A 17,625-nucleotide genomic window follows, 5' to 3' on the forward strand; every position below is an offset into this window, starting at 1 on the left:
AGGGAGGGGGTAGTGGAGACTTAAATAAAATAAAATTAAAATCTTCCCACAAAGAAAACTGAAATTGCTTGGTGAGGTTATGTTTTTAAAAACTCAATAATGAGAAAGCAATTTAATTATTAAAAAAAAAATTGGTCAAAGTGGTTGAAAAGACACCTTACCAAAGAAAATACATAGATGACAAATAAGTAAGCCCATGAAAGATGGTCTACATATTTAGTCATTAGGAAAATGCAGTTTAGAACTACAATGAGATCCCACTGCATAATATGAAAAGGGCTAAAAAAATAATCTGACTCTACCAAGCGCTGGAGGGAGTTGAAATTCCTTTACTACTGGTGGTGAAAATGGTACAACCCTGTGGAAAACTGTCACTTTCTTAGTGATTTTTACCAAGAGGAATGAAAGTACATATGTGTCCATACAAACACTGCAAAAATTTTCATAGCTGCTTTATTTGTAATATCCCCAAACTGGAGACAGCCCTACTGTCCATCAGTGGGTGAGTGGACAAGCACATTGAGGTCTCTTCATCCATGCAGTGGCATGGTCCCTGGTGTGAAATGTCCTGAGCAACTTATATGAATCTCAGAGTTCTTATGCTGAGCAAGGAAATCTGACAAAAAGAGAGCATGTTATGTGTTTTCATTATATGGGAGTATAGAATATAGAAGTCCATAAGAAATCCATGAAATGAATCTCTAGACATCTACAACCTGTCAGTGATTGTTTGAGGATGGGGAGGGCAAAGAGGGGCCAGAGGAGGATTTGGGGGCAATGTTTGCAATCTGGCCTGGGGTGGCAGTTTCAAGGTTGTTGTCTGCACAAACTTCTAAAATTGTGCGCTGCGATTGTGCACGGTTCATCACGTTAGGACGAATTACATGACAGTGACACTGTTAAGACCTCTCAAGTGGCCTTCTGGAACATTGGCTCTTGGGAAGGTCCTTCTGGAACCCAGTAGCTGTGCTGGGAGAGGCCCAAGCCACACGGAGGCCACTGGGAGGCCCCGTGGTCAGCTACTGGCCTCCCTTGGGTCCTTCATGGGAGCCTGGTCTTGGCTGTGTCACTGCAGGCCCAGGGCTAGCAGCTGGAACACCTTGGCCGGCAGGAACTGATTCATGGAAGGCAAGGAGGCCTCTGTTCCTGGCAGTCGGTGTCTGGTCGCAGGCCCTGAGCCTCTGGGGCGGGGGAGTCCATGGCCATAGCCCTGCTTCACGAGGCTGCCCAGGATCGCCCCACCCTGGGCACCAGCCTGGGACTGGGCAGCCAGGTAGCTCTGCCCTTGGCTCCACTGTCTTGTGGCAGGTCCCCTGGGAGGCCCTGGGCCAGGATGGAGGGAGGTCAGCCACCCAGGAGCCCAGGGACTGAACTATATCAGAGCAGGGGGCCCAGAAATAAGGCAGGGTCCAGACAAGGGACAGACTGACCTTCAAACAGGGTGCCGGAAACAAGAAAGAAAGGTGAGGGGTGGTGCAGAAAAAGAAAGGAAAGAAGAAAGTCTGCAGCCTGGGTGGGGCACACCAAACACCCAATCTGGGGAGAGTTAACCCAGTGGGGCAAAAGGCATCAGAGAAAATTAGAGGAATCACTCCAATTAACCATCTGCTCTCAAAGAGGAGGGGACACACCCATGGGGGAGGAGGGGTGGCAGAGGGAACAAAGGGCTGGAGGGCATGGGGTGTGGCAGCAGGTCACAGACTAAAAGCACCGGACAGAGCAGAGAAGAGGTCAGAGGTGACCCTAAGCTGAGGCAGAATGTTCTTAAAGGCACAGCAGAAGCCAAGCAGGGATGTGGGGAAGCCAATATTACAGACCAAGGGCACGCCTGGCTCCGGGAACTTTGCCAAGCTGACCCTGAGACAAATAGATCCTGGTTGTTTCTGACGTTCAGGGCCAAAGAACTATTTAGGCTTCAACCCAAAACGAGGCTGTCACCCAGAGAGGGTGGGGAATCAGGTCAGCGTTTACAGGGGAGATGGCATCTGGAAGCTTACAGAAGTTAAGCTGTGGTTCAGGCTCCAGAGTGATGAGCAGACCCCAGACCTCCAACCCTACCCAGCCTTTCTGGGAAAGACCACCCACAAAAGAAACCCTGGCAGTCCAGACAAGCAAGAAGATTGCTAGAGAGGCCAGGGAGAGGGCAGGGCCTTCAACAGACTCCTCCAGGAGGCCAGGACAGCCCCTCTAGGGCCAGGACAGCCCCTCTCAGTCCTGGACACTGGATGGCCCTCCAGGCCCCCAGGGAGGGTGAGGGGACCTGGGTGTCCTGGAGCAGAATCAAGACCAGGGCTCAGCTTTTACAAACAGAACGGAGGCACACCCTCTGTACGACAATATACAAGACACAGCCTTGAGTGTTTAGACTTCGATGATGTAAAACTATCGTGTTGTTATTGTTGGGGCAAGGAATATGACTTTATTTGGAAAGCCAGCAAATCGCCAAGATGGTAGGCTCATTCACCCCTCCCCACAAAGAACCATCTTGCCTGAGTTAGAATTCAGGTTTCTTTTATATTAAATGGGAAGGGAGTTAAAGTCAAACATTTCCCGGTTCCCATCAGCCTCTGGAGGGGGTGTGTTCATTTCTTTCTCCCTGCCGTCATTTCAGGTGGGCCTGGTCAGGATATTTCTTGTGAGCTAAGCAAAGGTACTTTAGCTTAATGCTCATTACCTGGGAGGTGGAGTTCCCAGAGCTGGACCAATGCATATAATTTGAGCTTATAGGCCACATTCCTTTAGCGATTAACTTGTCATAGAATACAAGGTTCTTCTTCCCCTTACAGTGTGGCTGTGAGGAGGGGACCCAACAGGATAGGCGTCCTCGAGGGTCACAGGTGCGGGGAAGATGGGAGAGGGTAAGAGGTGCAGGTCACAGGTGCGGGTAAGGAGAGGGCAGGTCCCACTCCCTTCAGCTGAGAAGGGGTCCTGCTGGCCACAGAGCATGGGTCTGAGCTCTCAGGACAGAGTCCCGGCTTGTAGCACCAGTAGGACGGCAATGTGGCCATGAGGACAAGCTGTACACACACCGCCCCCCTCCACCAGCCAGGCTGCTGCCTGACCCCTGGGGATGGGAGGGCAGCTGTGGGAGCCGAGCTCAGACTGGCCTCCCAGAGGTGGTACTGGGCCCCTGGGTGCTGTGTTGGGTGCCTTCCGGTGCCTCCAGCTTGTCAGCAATTAGGAGGTGGGGAGTGGGTGGTGTCACAAGGAGGGGAGTAGGAAGGGAGCAAAACCGCGTGACTCCACTTTCTGGTGTTTCTATCCTCTTTGGGGAACTAGTATCTCTGGTGGAAAATAAATACTTTCTGAAGACTGGCATTTCCTCCCCCTCACTTCTGTTTTTCTTTTTTTTTTTTTTTTCTGTTAAATTCAAGCAAACTGGGGAAAATACCCAAGACCTAGTGGCCGTGGTTGTTCTTCTGGGAAGGGGTCAGGGCCCGGGGTTGGCGGGAAGGAAGTAATCCATCCCCTGGAAACCCTGCTGGGTGTGCGAATTTGTATTGTGGTGCATGGGTTACTTGAAACAACTATTTATAAACACGCAGAATGACCAGTTTCAGTAACAAGGGAGTGAGGCAGGGGAGACGTGGACAGCCCAGCCTTGTCCCTGGGTCAGCTGGTGGAGGTCAGCTCCCTTCCCAGGCCACCACTCCTACCTGCCCCGTCCGGCCCTCTGTGCTCCTTTGGGCTGATTGCAAGATTTGCACCTCATCTTCAGCTGCCCCCAATGCCAGCAGCCTCGTTCCAGGATCCAGAATTCCACCAAGGGCTGGATCAACAGGGCTGGAGCAGGAGAGGTACTTAGGAGTGTGTACATCACAAAGATGCCCTCCTGTCCCCAGAGTCCCCAGCGTCCATCACATCAGTGAGGCTCTCTGCTGCTGCCTCTATGGGCACCACACGGCATTCCTCATTTAATATGTTCCTTGTGTGCGTGCATGCTAAGTCACTTCAGTTGTCTGACTCTTTGCGACCCCGTGGACTGTAGCCCATCAGGCTCCTCTGCCCATGGGATTCTTCAGGCAAGAGTACTGGAAGACTGGCATTTCCATGTATGCCCTCCTCCAGGGGGTCTTCCTGACCTCGGGATGGAGCCTGCTGGATGGAGCACTAGACAGCCTCACTGAGACACAGTCCAGAGACCACAGAGATCAACACAGCCAGACGCCGAAGTGCAAAGGACAGGTTCTAATCAGCACTATACTCCCAGTGGGGCAATTCCAGCATGAACTGAACTCAATTTCAACTTGTGCGGAGGTGACTGGCATTTTAAAGTGAGAATATGGGAATCGGGACAGCTGAGAGCTCAGGCAGTGGAGTCAGGCAGCAGACAGTTATAAAGCAGGCAGGAGGCTGGGAGACCCCATCTGGTTCCTTAACAGCACTTGTCCGGAATGAGCCTCTGGGTTCTCACAGAGGCCCGAGATGTCCAGCCTCAGGTGGGCGCTCTAAATGGGGCTGGGGTTGCCCCAGGGATGCAGTTTGAGCTGTCAGAAACCGAGTCTTTCTAGGCCTGATGCAGAAGCAGGCTTTGAGACAAGCCTGGCTAGAGTTTAGTCAAGGAGAGAAAATTTTAGTCACCACACACCATACAATCCCTCCATTAAAAGTGTACAATTCAGGGGACTTCCTTGGTGGTCAGTGGCTAAGACTCCGTGCTCCCAATGCAGGGGTGTGCAGGTTCGATCTCTGTTCAGGGAACTAGATCCCACGTGCCAGAATTAAGACCCAGTGCAGCTAAATAAATATTTTAAAAGATAAAGTGTACAAGTCAATGAATTTTAGTATTATTCATAGAATTGTGCAATCATCCTATATTCCTACATCTGAAACATTTCCATAACTCCAGAAAGAAATCTGTCTCCATCTGTAGTCACTCCTAATTTCCCCACCCCACCCCACCCCAGCTCCTAGCAACCACTCATCTATTGGGTTGGCCAGGAAGTTCATTCTGGTTTTCCCATAAGATCATGCAGGAAAACCTGAATGAACTTTTTTGCCAACCCAATACCTCCTGTCTCTGGATCGGCCTGTTCTAAACCCTTCATACAAATGAAAAAGTGAAAGTGATATTCGCTCAGTGGCATCTGACTCTTTGTGACCCCATGGACTGTAGCCAGAATCACATAATACGTTGTCTTTAGCGACTGACTTCTTCCACTCAGCGTGTTTTCAGGTTTCATCTCTGTTGTAGCAGGGCAGTGTTTCACTCCCTTTTACGGCCAAAGAGTATTGCATTATACAAATAGACCACATTTGACTTATCTGCTCATCAGGTGATGGCCACTTGGGTTGTTTCCACCTTTTCGTTGTAATGAGTAAAATGCTGCTCTGAAGATTCCTGTGCAAGTTTTTTCGTGGCCAAGTGTTTCTAAGCCCCTGTAGCAATAGGCCCAAACTTGGCCAATAACTGCCAGCTTCCCTAATTTCTGCCTCCACTTCCAACTCAGCACCAACCAGAGAAAGCCAAGTACGCTCCCCTAACGAACCACAGGGGTTGCAGCACCTCCAGTCGGCCCCCTACAGCTTCCCCAAGCCCACAGCTCCCACTTGGGGTGCACCTGAGCCCCCGTCTCGTGATGAAGCCACCCCCTCCTCTGCCTGTCTTTGAGGTTCGGCCAGCATGCAAGTGAGGGGGCTGCCTCCCGCTAGAGCAAGCCGACCGAGCACACAGCTCCGCTTGTTCTCATTTTGCGTGGTCTTCGTTCATATCTACACATTTTATAGCTCCAGCTCTGTGGTCCGTTTTGAGGAACGTCTGCCTGTGTGCGGGAGGCACGCTCCCACGCTCACTCTTCGTGTGGGTGTCGTTGTTGAAAAGGCGTCTTTCCCTGCTGCTTGGTCTTGGCACCCTTGCTCAAACTTCTTGACAATGGACTCCTGTTGTGTAACTTGTTGTGAACTATTGTCTTTAAGGAAGAAAGGTGGAGATTGAATCATGAAATGCTGAGCTTGCTTCCCTGCCAGCGTGAAATCCATCACTTCCTTACCCGGAATCAGGTGACCCACAGGTGGGGCTGCTCCTCTATTTTGCTCGCCTTCTCAGGCTGGTTCTGAGCCAATACAGGTGGAGAACTCCCTGGGGAAGGGCCTCCTCAGCCCTGACTTGCCCCGATTTTCCTGCTTTCCCCTGCCTGCCCCGTTTTCCCCCTCTTGCCCCCATCCAGGAAGCTGGGCCCCTGCAGGGCAGGAGGGCAGGTACTGTGCCTGAAGCCCTCCCCCGCGGCCCACCAGTAAACACTGCAACCCTTCACTACCCTTTGCACCCCGCCCTGCAGTACCCTCCCCAAACCACATGGGGCCCTTCGTCCCCTGACACTGGTCCAGGAAGCGCCATGTAAGCTGGCTGGGCTGGGAGGAGGCTGGTGAAATGCCATCTTCCCAGACTGCCTGGGCACCCTTGCAGGCAAGTAAAGAGGATCCCAATGCTTCAAATCAAAGCAGCTTTAAGGGCAGAGAATGTGGTCCTGTGTGGCCAACATTTCTGAGATTTGCTGTTTTCAACTTGCCAGGGGTCTGAGAGAAGTGGCAGCCTGCTCCGTGACCAGAGTCATGTGCACCCACCCCTCCTGCTTTACTTCCTGGGCTCTGGGTTCCAACCACCTCAGTGGGACTCCAGCCTGGGTGCCGGGGCACCAGACTGGGCTTTCTGTGAGGCTCTGGGTGCTCCATGCCTGCCTGCCTGCCTGGGGCTCAGGAAGTCTGGCCCACAGCCACATGTTCTTCCAGACCCATGGCTGCTTCGTGCTCAAACACTGCAGCAGAAACTGCACTCTACACCCAGCACCGTCACCCAAAAATGTGACTCTAATCCAGGTCTCTCTGCCAGTTTTAGGAAATTCACAAAGGGGCCAAATTGGACGGGAGAAGCAACTGGATGCAGGACCCAGCTTATCTCGCGGAGAGGACGAGGAGAGGGACATGCGCCATAGAGATGTGAGTAGATCTCAGCCGGACTTGATTCAAACAAAACGAACTACTTAATGACATGCACGTGGTAACCCAGGAAATTTGATGATGGTAACATGGGCCATTTTATGTACAATGAATTATTATTGCAGTTATGTTAGAACTTTTAAAAGACCGTTTTCAGAGGCTTGTTAAGTATTTATCTATAAATGACAGGACATCTGGGATTTGCTTCCAAATAATCCAGTGGTGGGAAAGGGTCTGTAGGGCTTGGAGAACACAGGCCTGGTGAAAACTCACTGCTGAGGCTCGGGTGGGTGGGCATGTGGGTGGTTTGTTGTTTAAGTAACAGCTTTGTTGTAATTCAGTAATTTTCGGGTTACAGAGCTATGCAACCATAACCATGACTTATTTTTTTATCTGCTTGAAATGCTCCATAAGTCTCCTTGCCTCATGGCACAGGGTCAGAGGCACTGATGTCTGAACCGCCTGGGGCACATCTGTTCTTTCTCAACTGGGCAGCAGGGGCCCCAGGGTAGCTTCCATCTGTCCTGGAACAGCAAAAGGTCACTGGTGGTGTTTACACCAGCTCCTGCCCCAGCCTGAGGGTCTGGAGCCCACAGAACCTGGGTCTGGCAGTCCAGTCTGGGTTTGCTGGATAGGCCAGCATCCAAGAGGCCAGGGCTCTGACTCAAGGGGCACCTCCAGGGAGACCAGGCTGCAGCACCACCCCCTGCCCGCCACAGGACTGTCTCGGGGGCTTGTAGTGGCAGGTGCCTGCTGGAAGGGGCAGCCCTGGGTGGGGGTCCACGGTGACCTGGATCCAGGACCGCAACACTGACGAGTCCCTCAACCAGCCCCATGCCCCGCTCTTCCCCCAGCCCTCTGCCCACAGGCCATCCCAGTGTATCCAGTCAGAGCTGTGGCTTCTCCCCTGCTTTGGACCCTGCCCCTCCATAAACCCTAGAGCCCTCTTTGGAAGGTGCAAAGGAGGATCTCATAGGCCCTGACCTCGAGGCAGACTAGTTAGGGGCCTGGATGCAGAACCAGACTCAGCACTTCACCGTCCTTTATTAACATCCCTGCAGGGCAATGTGGGACTGCTGGCCACTTGCTGGGGTGCGGGGTAGTGGCACAGTGCCCACGTGACTGGGGGAGGCCGACAGATGCAGCCCCCAGCCTCATCTGCAGGCTGCTTTGGGCATTTTGGCTGACCGGCTCCTGGAGACCTTGCAGGTGACCACTGTGCAGTCAGCCCCCGTGGATGTGCCGCTCCTGCTCAGGGAGCCGGGAGGGGTCACTGCACAGCCCCGAAGACAGAAGCCGCTCCTGGAGCTGAAAGGTTTTGGTGAAACTAATTGTTTAAAGCTGGGCTTCCCTGGTGGCTCAGCTGGTAAAGAATATGCCTGCAATGCAGAAGACCTGGTTCAATCCCTGGGTTGGGAAGATCCCCTGGAGAAGGGAACGGTTACCCACTCTGGCATTCTGGCCTGGAGAATTCCATGGACTGGACAGTCCGTGGGGTCGCAAAGAGTTGGACATGACTGAGCGACTTTCACTTTCACTTGTTAAAGCCAGTGGGGGTGGGCTGGACCAGGAGGGGTGGGTGGGGTGCCTGAGGGTCACACGCAGGCCCTTCCTCCTGGGTACTCATTCTGCCCTGACCTGGCAGCTGTGGGGCGCAGCTGTCTTAAAGAACATCATGAAAGCTATGGTCCCTCTGCTGGGATGAAAGTGCAAGTGTACACACCATTCGATGGGTGGTGCTGGGGGTTCACACCCCCTACTCCGCCACCCGGGTCCTCAGTGGGAGCTGCTGGGGGTCCTGGGCTTCGTGAAAGGAAGAGACTTCAGGAACTGGAGACCCCAGACTGTAAAAGTCTGGCCAGCCCACCCCTCCCAACTCCAGGGTTAACTGCCTACCTGGGGAGAGAACACCCAACCCGGGGCCTACACCCTCTGAGAGTCACTGCTGTGCACAGGGCGCTGCTGGACACCACGTAGGGAGAGTCAGTGGTGGCAGCGGGAGGTGGAGGTGAAGCCAGCAGCTCGGAGGGGACAACGGTCACTGGGCTGGCCAGGCAGGCTGGGGTGGGGGTCCTGGGCCTGGCAGGAGGGGGCTGGAGCACAGTGGGCAGGGGCTGGGCTCAGGGCAGTGCTCAGCTGCCAGCCCTCTGGCACTCTGGAATAAACTGGCGCAGGGGGCTGGGCGTGACCCAGCTGCTCCCACCGCCACATCAGGACGGCACTTTGATGCCAAAGTGCTTGCGAAGCTGTTCCAGAAACACGAACGTAAGCACGGTGTGGGGCATGAGGCGGATACCGGCAGGCACGAGGCCCTGCGGGAGAAAGGAGGGGAGCATGAAGACAGCCCTGGAGGGAGAGCCCCTCCCCTACACCCCCCCGGCCCCAAACCTTGTAAAAGGCCAGCGGCCCCAGCTTTGCTGTCTCCATGGCGCAGTGCAGAACACCCTGCAAAAAAACACCAAATAATGAAATAAAATGGAAAACTGCTTCTTGAAAGGCAGGAACCCCGACCACCTTATCCCCACTCCCCACCACCAGTGCCAGTAGCTGGTCACACTGATAGTGGGCGTAAGTGTACAGAGCAGCAGGCCCGAACGTTCAAAGGTTAACATGGGAAGTAGGGCTGGTGGGCACAAAGGTCAAGGGCTACCCTCACCCGTTAGCCAGGCAGAACTAGAATTTAAAAGCACACCAGGGCCAGGCTGACCCGCCAGGCACCCATGGTTCTTGGGCGGCTGCCACAGACACAGAAGATACCATGGGTAATGGAGGGAGCCCCGGACAGGTGCTTGGCCCCAGGCGCTGGACCTGCCACCCTGCTAAGACCAGGCTGCCTCTGTTACCATGTCAAAGAACCTGACTTAAAAATACATTCGGGGCCCAGGCGGCCTGGGCAACTGGGCGGGACACAGCTTTGTCTGCACCCCGGCCCAGGGACACCGGCTCACCCGGCAGCAGCAGGGTGGGAAGCCCACTCACCCGATACTCGCCCTTGGCATTCATCAGCCGGGTCTTCAGCACATCCAGGGGCTGGCACAGGAATGTGGCACATCCACCCTGGAGGGCAAGTTGTCACCAATGGGTCAGCCAGGAGGGCACCCCTTACCTCCCTTCCGCAGGCCTGTCTGGACCCCCAGGAGGTGTCCCCAGGGCCATGGGGACAACACGAACAGTCCTAGCCTGGGCTCTGGGGATCCGTGGGCTCCTCTCACTAATGCAGAGCCCGAGAGGGGCAGCCACCACTCTCACCAAAGCCTCCCACCATTCTGAGCCCTTGTTCCGCCCAGGTGCCCCCAGCTGCCAAGGCTGGTCAGGGACCCCCCCCACTACTCACCGCAATGAAGCTGGCGATAAAGTGAGTGAAGATGCTGTCAGATAAGTAGCCCGTGCTGAGGACCAGCTGCTTGGCTTGATCATAGCAGGACAGCTGTTAGGAAATGGGGATGGTCAGGACACGAGGGACAGCTCAGGGGAAAGCAGATGGGGCCCGCAACGACACCAACTGGACTGACCAAGTACCTGCTTTGTGGGTCATCTACAGACGTCATACGGGGGTGGACAGATGAGGCCCAGACCTGCCTGAGCCCCACGTGTGTTAGTGCCCGCTGCCTTCCGGGCCCCTGAGCTTCGGATGCTACCTGAGAGTGCCACCCCAAGCCAAAATCCTACCTGGCCCACGGTGACCAACATCCCTCGACTGGACGCCATGGTTGCGCCTGAGAACAGCTTCTTCAGACCCTCTGTCGGGGGAAGAGGAGAGGTTGGGTGCCCAGCCCGAAGCACCCCCCTAGTGTCCCCCAAGGCCCGCTACTGGGTCGCGCCTGGAGGCTGTCCCAGGCCTCCACCTCCTGTCTTACCTTCTCGGGCCACACGGTACAGGCCGTCCAGGGCGTGGGCATAGCTGCCGAGCGACAGAGAGTGAGGCTCTCCCTGACCACAGGCTCCCACGGGAAGGTCCTCCCCGCGAAGAGCCATGCCCCCATCACAGGCCAGGAGGAACCCAAAGCATCACAGGGCCAGAGGACATCAGCCTTTTCTGAGAGCTCAGAGTGGTCTCACTGCTCAGGGGACCCCAGGGCCTAAAGATCCCCCAGGTTCCACAGGAAAACCCCCTCGCTGGGGGGCCTGCCAGCTCCGAGGCTGGTCATGTCTGTAGGCTGTTACCAAGGGCGGGAGGATGGGACGCCCTGCCAGGTCCCCTTCCCAACCTACTCAGTCTGCCCTCCCCATGGCCTATGCTCCGGCCAGAGAGCGGACAATGGGATCGCCTGGGGCCACACTTCTCCCTGAATTGGCTGATGCTGGCGCCCAGGGTTTAACTACAGTGTCTGTCCATAAACAGGGTCTCAGAACCCACGGTGTCTCAGATCTCACACAATATGATGTTTTTATCACAGAAACCACCTCCCAGCTCCCAAACCCTTTAGAAGACCGCACAAGCTTCTAACTTACCCTCCGTGAAAGATGTGCAGGTGCAAGAGGGAGCAAAGAGTGACCAGCCCTGCCCACCTCCCAGTCCGGCTCCAACCCTGGGTCCTCCACAGTGGTAGGACCCAGAGATGCTGGAAGCCCCCTCACGATGTATGCTTCCAACATCCACCAGCCGTCCCATTGCTCCACGTGACCCCACAGGTGTGGTGGCCCGTAGGAGTCCCCACTGGGTTCCTCAGAGCTGCTCAGGGGTCTTCTCAGCCCTGGCCCCCAAACCCCTGGGCACACCATGTGACTCACTTTCGGCGCTGATTCTGGGGCAGCTTCATGTCATTCTGCATCCTGAAAACAAGCAGAGAGTTCAAGGGGACAGGGTTTTAGGGGACTCAGAGACACCCCATAGGCCCTAGCGGGAGTGAGCAGCCGGCCCCACCCGGGGCTGCCCCACCACAGGCTCAGCACCACCCTCCTGCGCCCCGGACCCCAAGATCTGAGTGGCACGTTTTAGGCTAAACACACTGAGACCCTAGTGAGCCAACCTGGCCCCGCTGGGGGACAGCAAGACCCTGGCCTCAGGGCCGCACTGACCTGACGTTGACCATGTCCGCAGGGGTCCCCACAAAGCCGCCGATGCAACCTGGCACAACAGCAAACACGTGACCACTGGCAATGCCTCCTGCCTCACCTGCACCACCCCCTCCCTCCCAGCTGCTCACCGCTGATGGAGCCCAGCAAGACCTTCTTGTAGAAGGGCAGGGGGCCCTCACTGCCCTTGGTCACCTGGTCCCGCACGGTCTCATAGATGGCAAACCGAGTTAGGGAGTAGGTCATCTGGGGAGAAGGGGCCCAGCTCAGAGGGTCCAGGAGGAAGGATGGCACTGGGCACCCCCACATCCTTGGCCCTCCGGTGCACGGACATCACCATGTGGGCCACAGGGACACCCAGGAACCTTCCAGAGGCCACGCAGCCAGCAAGCAGCTGAGCCGTTTAAAACACCTGGGGCTGACTGAGTCCAGGCCCCATCCCTCCTCATCCCCTATCACGTCCCTGCAAGCCTCAGTTTTCCCATCTGTAGGTGGAGGTCTCAGCTGGCCCGACTCTGTGCAAGGCAGAAGCCACGCCCTGCGCCCACCCCGGGCGGTTGCTGGTCCCCCAGGTCTTGTAGTTCTGTCCTTGTAAGCAGTCTTGAGAATGAGAGAGTAACTTCCAGGCCCAAAGGGCACCTATGGTGTGCAGGAGGGAGGCCAGCGACCCCTCTGCCTCCGTGGGCTGAGAGTGGGCTCTGGGATCAAGACCTAAGGGATCGCTGGCCATGAGCCTCCACCCACCCACTGCCCTGGGAGATGGGGCCCCCCAGAGGTACCTGTCTGCACAGGGAGGCGCTCAGCCCGTTGTAGAGCGCCAGGACGCCGTCAGAGCGCACCACCTGCAGCGCCATGCCCGTCATGCGCAGCTTCACCTCCTGCTGCGTCTGCAGGTGCACCTGTGGGGGAGGGGTCCCACCGCTCAGAGCCGCACCCCACCTGGAGCCCGCCGCGGCCAGCTCTGCTCTGAAGCCCTTTGCTCCAAGTGCTACCAGCGCCTGTACTGAGAGACAGGAAACTGAGGCCTCCTAAGGCACCAGCTGGGGCGTCTGGCGCCAAGCTCTGTTCCACGCCATCACCTCACAGGAGACAACGCCAGCCAATAAGGGAGTGCAATTCCAGCTGCCCTGGGGCGGAGTCATCAGCCCCGTCCTTTAGATGAGGACACTGGGAGACTCCAGAGCCCCACTTGGTAGCCTCCCAAGGGGGACAGTATTAGTGGACTCAGAGATGTCCTGAGGAAACAGGGGAGACTCAGGAGAGGTGGGTGGAGTTCCGTGGGGCACCCAGGGGGAGGGGCACTTCGGAGTCCATTCTTCCATCACACTCTCAGGTCCTACACGTCCTGACTGGACATGCTGGGGCAAGTTACTGACTCTGCTGCCTTAGTCTCTCTTGGCTGTGAGCTGGGAACCTAGAGTCTGGGGGCAGGGTGGCCACGCAGCAGCACCCCATGCAGGCAAGCCACTGTGAGGGTTCAGCCAAGATGTGGGGCAAAGGCAGAGATCAAGGAGCTTTAAGATACTTTTTTTTCCAAAGACAATGCCGAGAGATTAAAAACTCTGGCCAGGGCCTCCTCTGCTGGAGGCCTCTATGGCTGCCCACACTGCCTGCTGCAGCCCAGCCCAAGGCCATGTGCTCCCTGGGCCAGAGAGTGGCCACATTCCTGTGGCCAGCCACCTCCCAGACTCCCACCCCCACGCTAAGTGTGCTGCAGCAAAATAACACCTGGGGGTAGGGCAAGGGGCAGTGACGCCCAAAGGAGCCTTGAACAAGGGAAAGACTGGCCTGGGGCCAGGGAAGGCTCCAAGAGTCCTTGAAAGCTGTTTCTACCTCCCGGGCAGACAGTCAGTCTGACCCTCCAGGGCCTGTGATGGGGGAGGTGGGGGAGGGCACAGGGACCTGCACGGGCAGAAAGTAAAACAGTGTGCAGGAGAAAGGTTTCCTCTTCCTACAGACCCAAAGCACCTTAATACCTGGCCCTGCTGGGCCAGGCCACATCACAGGCCCTGGAGGCTACCAGGAGCCACAGAGGACTCTCCCAGGTCTCTGAAATGCTGGAGGGGCTGCCAGTTTCAGCCCCACCCCCAATGTCTACTAATCCTGCCTTTCCTGGTGGCCAGACCGAAGCTTGAGGGATGGTTGGATCAGCCCAAGACACAGGTGCCAATCCTTCCAAGGGGGCCAGCATGGGTTTCAGGCTGCTCTGGGTGGGAATAAGGTAGGGGATGGCCAAGTGACCACTCTTGCCAACAGCCTCCCCAAGACCACAGCCCAGGTACTGTGGCCCAGAGCCCACTTGCCAAAATATGCTTTGAGTTTCTGGCCTTTCTTTGTTGTTTGTGGTGAGAACGGAGCAAAAAACTGGTCTGCCTCAGAGACAAGGGAAACTCTGTCTTATTCTGCCCCATAGGCATTTAAGAAAAAAAAATGTAGAAAGAGTGTGATCGCTTCTCGATGGAAGAAACAATCACCCTCATTGGGCAAGACCTGCACGCAGGCTGGGATCATGGCTTCCAGATGCTCACCCACCTCCCAGGAGGAAGCAGCCCAAAGCAGGGGTGCCGGCCACATCCCTCCTCCGTCTACCAGTGTGTTTGGTGGGCACCCACTAGGCAGAGGGAGCGCGTGGTCCTGCCGGGGTGCCGACAGCTGCGCTCACTGAGAACTACCCTCAGGAGAGCTGGGAGGGAGACCAGCCCAAGGTCACACAGGTAGCAGAGCGGGGGCCAAGGGGCATCTCTGCCGCCCGTTCCACGCAGAGCCTCCGGGCAGGGGCGACAGCCCGGCCCGAGGCCCTCCCCACAGCCGTGCTCACCTTGAGCAGGTCCAGCGGGTGCGTGCAGCAGGCGGCCCCGCATGACGCCAGCCCACCGAAGTACCAGCGCGACACGCGCGCCTCATCCGCCATGGCCCGGGCGCCGCCGCCGCCGCCGCCGCCGCCAAGGAGCGCAGGTACCGGCCCCGACCCGGCCTGTGAAACCCAGACGCTGGCCCGGCCCCGCTCCAGCCCCCACCCCGGCCCGGTTCTCGTAGACGCCCGCCGCGCGTTCAAAGGTTCGCCGGACGCCCTCGCCGCCGACAACCAATGCACCCGCGCGGCCCGGGGGCGGGAGCTAACGGGCGGGGTTTCGCAGACCCCGCCCCCAAGTCCGAGGGTGGGTCCCGAGCCTTAAAGCGGCCGCGGCTCGGTAGGCTAAAGCGGTGGGCTCCAGCGAGCCGCCCCAGTGGAGGCCGCTCAGTGGGACCCCCCCACTGGCCGGACCGCAGGAAGCCTGCTAGGTGGACCTTCCTCGTTCCTCTCAGGGACCTGCGGCCTCCCTTATTCTGCGCCGGCCAGCCCGCGGGGCGGCCCCGGCGCCTAAGGCATGTCTGCAAAGGTCACGGCCCGAGTAGCCTGGGCGCTCGGCCAGCCCACCCCTCCTAGAGGCCTTCCTCCCATAAGCGCCCTGCCCCTGCCGCGGCCCGGAACTTGCACCCGGCTTCCTACCCACGCGGCGCAGGCAGCGGAAAACCTCCACGGATTACAACCTGCGGATTACAGGCAATTCGGAGACTAGCCGCCCCGCCTGCCCATCCCTCCCGAACCCCCAGCCTTAGGCTAGCTCTGACCAGACAGCCCCCAGGCAGCTACTCTGAGGCGGAACAGGATGGGGATTCTGGGCGTGAGGGCTCAGGCTCCTGGGAGGCGGTAGTCAACAAACTGTCCTCCCAGCAAACTGGAAGCGCGGGTGCGCTGCTGGCCAGAAGGCGCGCCTGCGGGGCAGAGAGATCTGGGTCCCCAGGGCCGCTTTTGGACGGGGCCCCATGGATCTCAGGGGAGGCAGAGCCAGAGACCCCTGCACTAGTAAAGGCCCCATGTAATGGGGACTAGTAAAGGTCCTGCTGTCCCAGCTTAGCCACTGCAGCCCCCACCCCAAGGGAGAAGGGTGAGGGGCACCAGGGAAGCAAATCTTGGCCCCTGGACCCACCAGACACCAGGAATAACAAGTCCAGCCCAGCCTAAGCACACAGGGATTCTCTGTCGGAGGCAAAAGTTGCCAGAGCAAACCCTGCTATTTACCTAACGCGGCCTCCTGGAAACTAGGGAAAATGCCTGCTAGAACCACAGGAGGCCTCTGCGCTTGGTCATCAGTTGGGAGGGTGAACAGCTGGCTACAGAGATTTCCAGCCCAATATTGCCAAGGAGCCTGGGATGGGGCCAGTGGTAGAGATGTGCTGAAAAGGCAGTTGGAAGTATGGGAGAAATCCTGGGAAAAACAGAAATGCCCCAAGAAAGGGGCACCCTTTTTAGAAAAAGCTGGATTTTGCAAAGGAACTCAAAAAGATCCCAAATTTTCAAAAGGATCCCAAACACTTGTGCATAAATCCGAAGGGATGGGGACTTTGGGCAACGGCTTGGCCAGGCTGCCAGGCCAGGCCTGTTTTGGGATCTGGTGTCTGTGCTACAGCATTTACATTTTCTCTTAGTTTCCGGACAGGGAGGATGCAGCCATGTGGGTGGCCTGGCATATGTCAGGGTCCCTGGAATTGGCAGGGAGGAGGAGGTGGGGGGTGTCTATGGGGTGAGCACATGGCCAGCTCTGGTTCTCCCACTGCTGTGTCCTCTGTGATTATCTCATGAGTCTGCACGAAGGCCAACTCCTACAAGGCTCTGAAGGGATCTTCTAAATTCTGTGGGTGCCAGCAGGGCAACTCGGGATGCCCAGCAGACCCACCTCCCAACACCAGGCCTAAGGGCTAAGTGGGCTTCAGGGACCCAGGGTGATCCCCAGTGGCACACCCAACCTATTTCCAGGTCTGAGACACCTTAGAGCTACCACAGGCTGGAGCAGGTCAGGGGGTGCTGGAAGGGTCGAGAGGCCTGGGCCAGGGGGCTGCCTGGGAAGGGGAGGCCAAGGATCTTCAGCGGCTTCAGACAGGGCTTTTTGGTCAGGTGGGGGCACCATGGCAGCATCCTGTCTGTCGTAAGCAATGCGGGAGGAGTTGGGCTTGATGGTCCCGCAGGTAGACACCTTTAGCAGTACTACCATGAACAAAGTGACCCCTCCTTGGCGGGTGGGGTGAAGGGAGCCCATGTCATCACCCTAGCTGCCCTGGAAAAAGATGAAGGCGCTCAGAGGATAAGCGGCCTTTAAAGGTCACCCACAGGCCAGGAGGTGGGGTGTGACCACACAGGCCTGGGGTGAGGGGTGTCCCTGAGCCTGGACCACTCCCTGCCCCTAGGAAAAGGCAGCAGATCAGCAGCCCACACTTAGCCCCAGGTAGCCAGCTGTCCCCTCTGCTAAGTGAAGGCACACCCAGAGATCTGGTGCCGGCCAATCGTTAACTTCACGGGCCCCAGGCTTGGCTAGTGGGGCTCTCCAGTCAGGGGGCCGCCTCCCCTCTCCTGGGATTCTTCCTGCAATGACAGCCAGCTGGAAGCATGTCCTTGTGGAGGACCCCTAGGTGGTGTGGGGGTTGCTAGGCACGTCCATCTGGGAGCCTGGCAGCTCCTGGGCCTATCCTGAGCCATCTCACCCAGAGGGTAGCACTCCCAGACTGAGTGTCCCCTTCTGGTCCCACAAACCAAGGGAGGGAACTCCAGGTGGGACCTGAAGACCCAGGCCAGATGGGTAGGTCCCCACGAGTCACAGAACTGTAGGCCTCCCCAGAGTAGATACTCAAAAAGCC

General features: G+C 57.1%; 1 protein-coding gene across 2 annotated transcripts; it reads right to left on the minus strand.

The window, feature by feature from the left end:
* Positions 1–9,001: 9,001 nt before the first annotated feature.
* Positions 9,002–15,474, minus strand: SLC25A10 (solute carrier family 25 member 10). Of its 2 annotated transcripts, none has more exons than XM_070390184.1 (11): positions 14,771–15,474; positions 12,732–12,950; positions 12,084–12,198; positions 11,956–12,004; positions 11,668–11,709; positions 10,794–10,837; positions 10,606–10,676; positions 10,271–10,363; positions 9,916–9,993; positions 9,325–9,381; positions 9,002–9,248 (listed from the first exon to the last, which is right to left on the minus strand). In XM_070390184.1, the coding sequence occupies exons 1-11, from the start codon at positions 14,861–14,863 to the stop codon at positions 9,147–9,149; spliced, it is 963 nt and encodes a 320-aa protein (XP_070246285.1). In that variant the 5' UTR covers positions 14,864–15,474; the 3' UTR covers positions 9,002–9,146. The 2 variants fall into 2 exon arrangements, with proteins under 2 accessions (XP_070246285.1, XP_005905446.1); XM_005905384.3 differs by having other exon boundaries at positions 12,732–12,851; positions 14,771–15,413.
* Positions 15,475–17,625: the final 2,151 nt, after the last annotated feature.

The sequence above is a fragment of the Bos mutus genome, chromosome 19 (genome assembly GCF_027580195.1).
Source record: "Bos mutus isolate GX-2022 chromosome 19, NWIPB_WYAK_1.1, whole genome shotgun sequence".
In the NCBI taxonomy this organism is placed as follows: Eukaryota; Metazoa; Chordata; class Mammalia; order Artiodactyla; family Bovidae; genus Bos; species Bos mutus.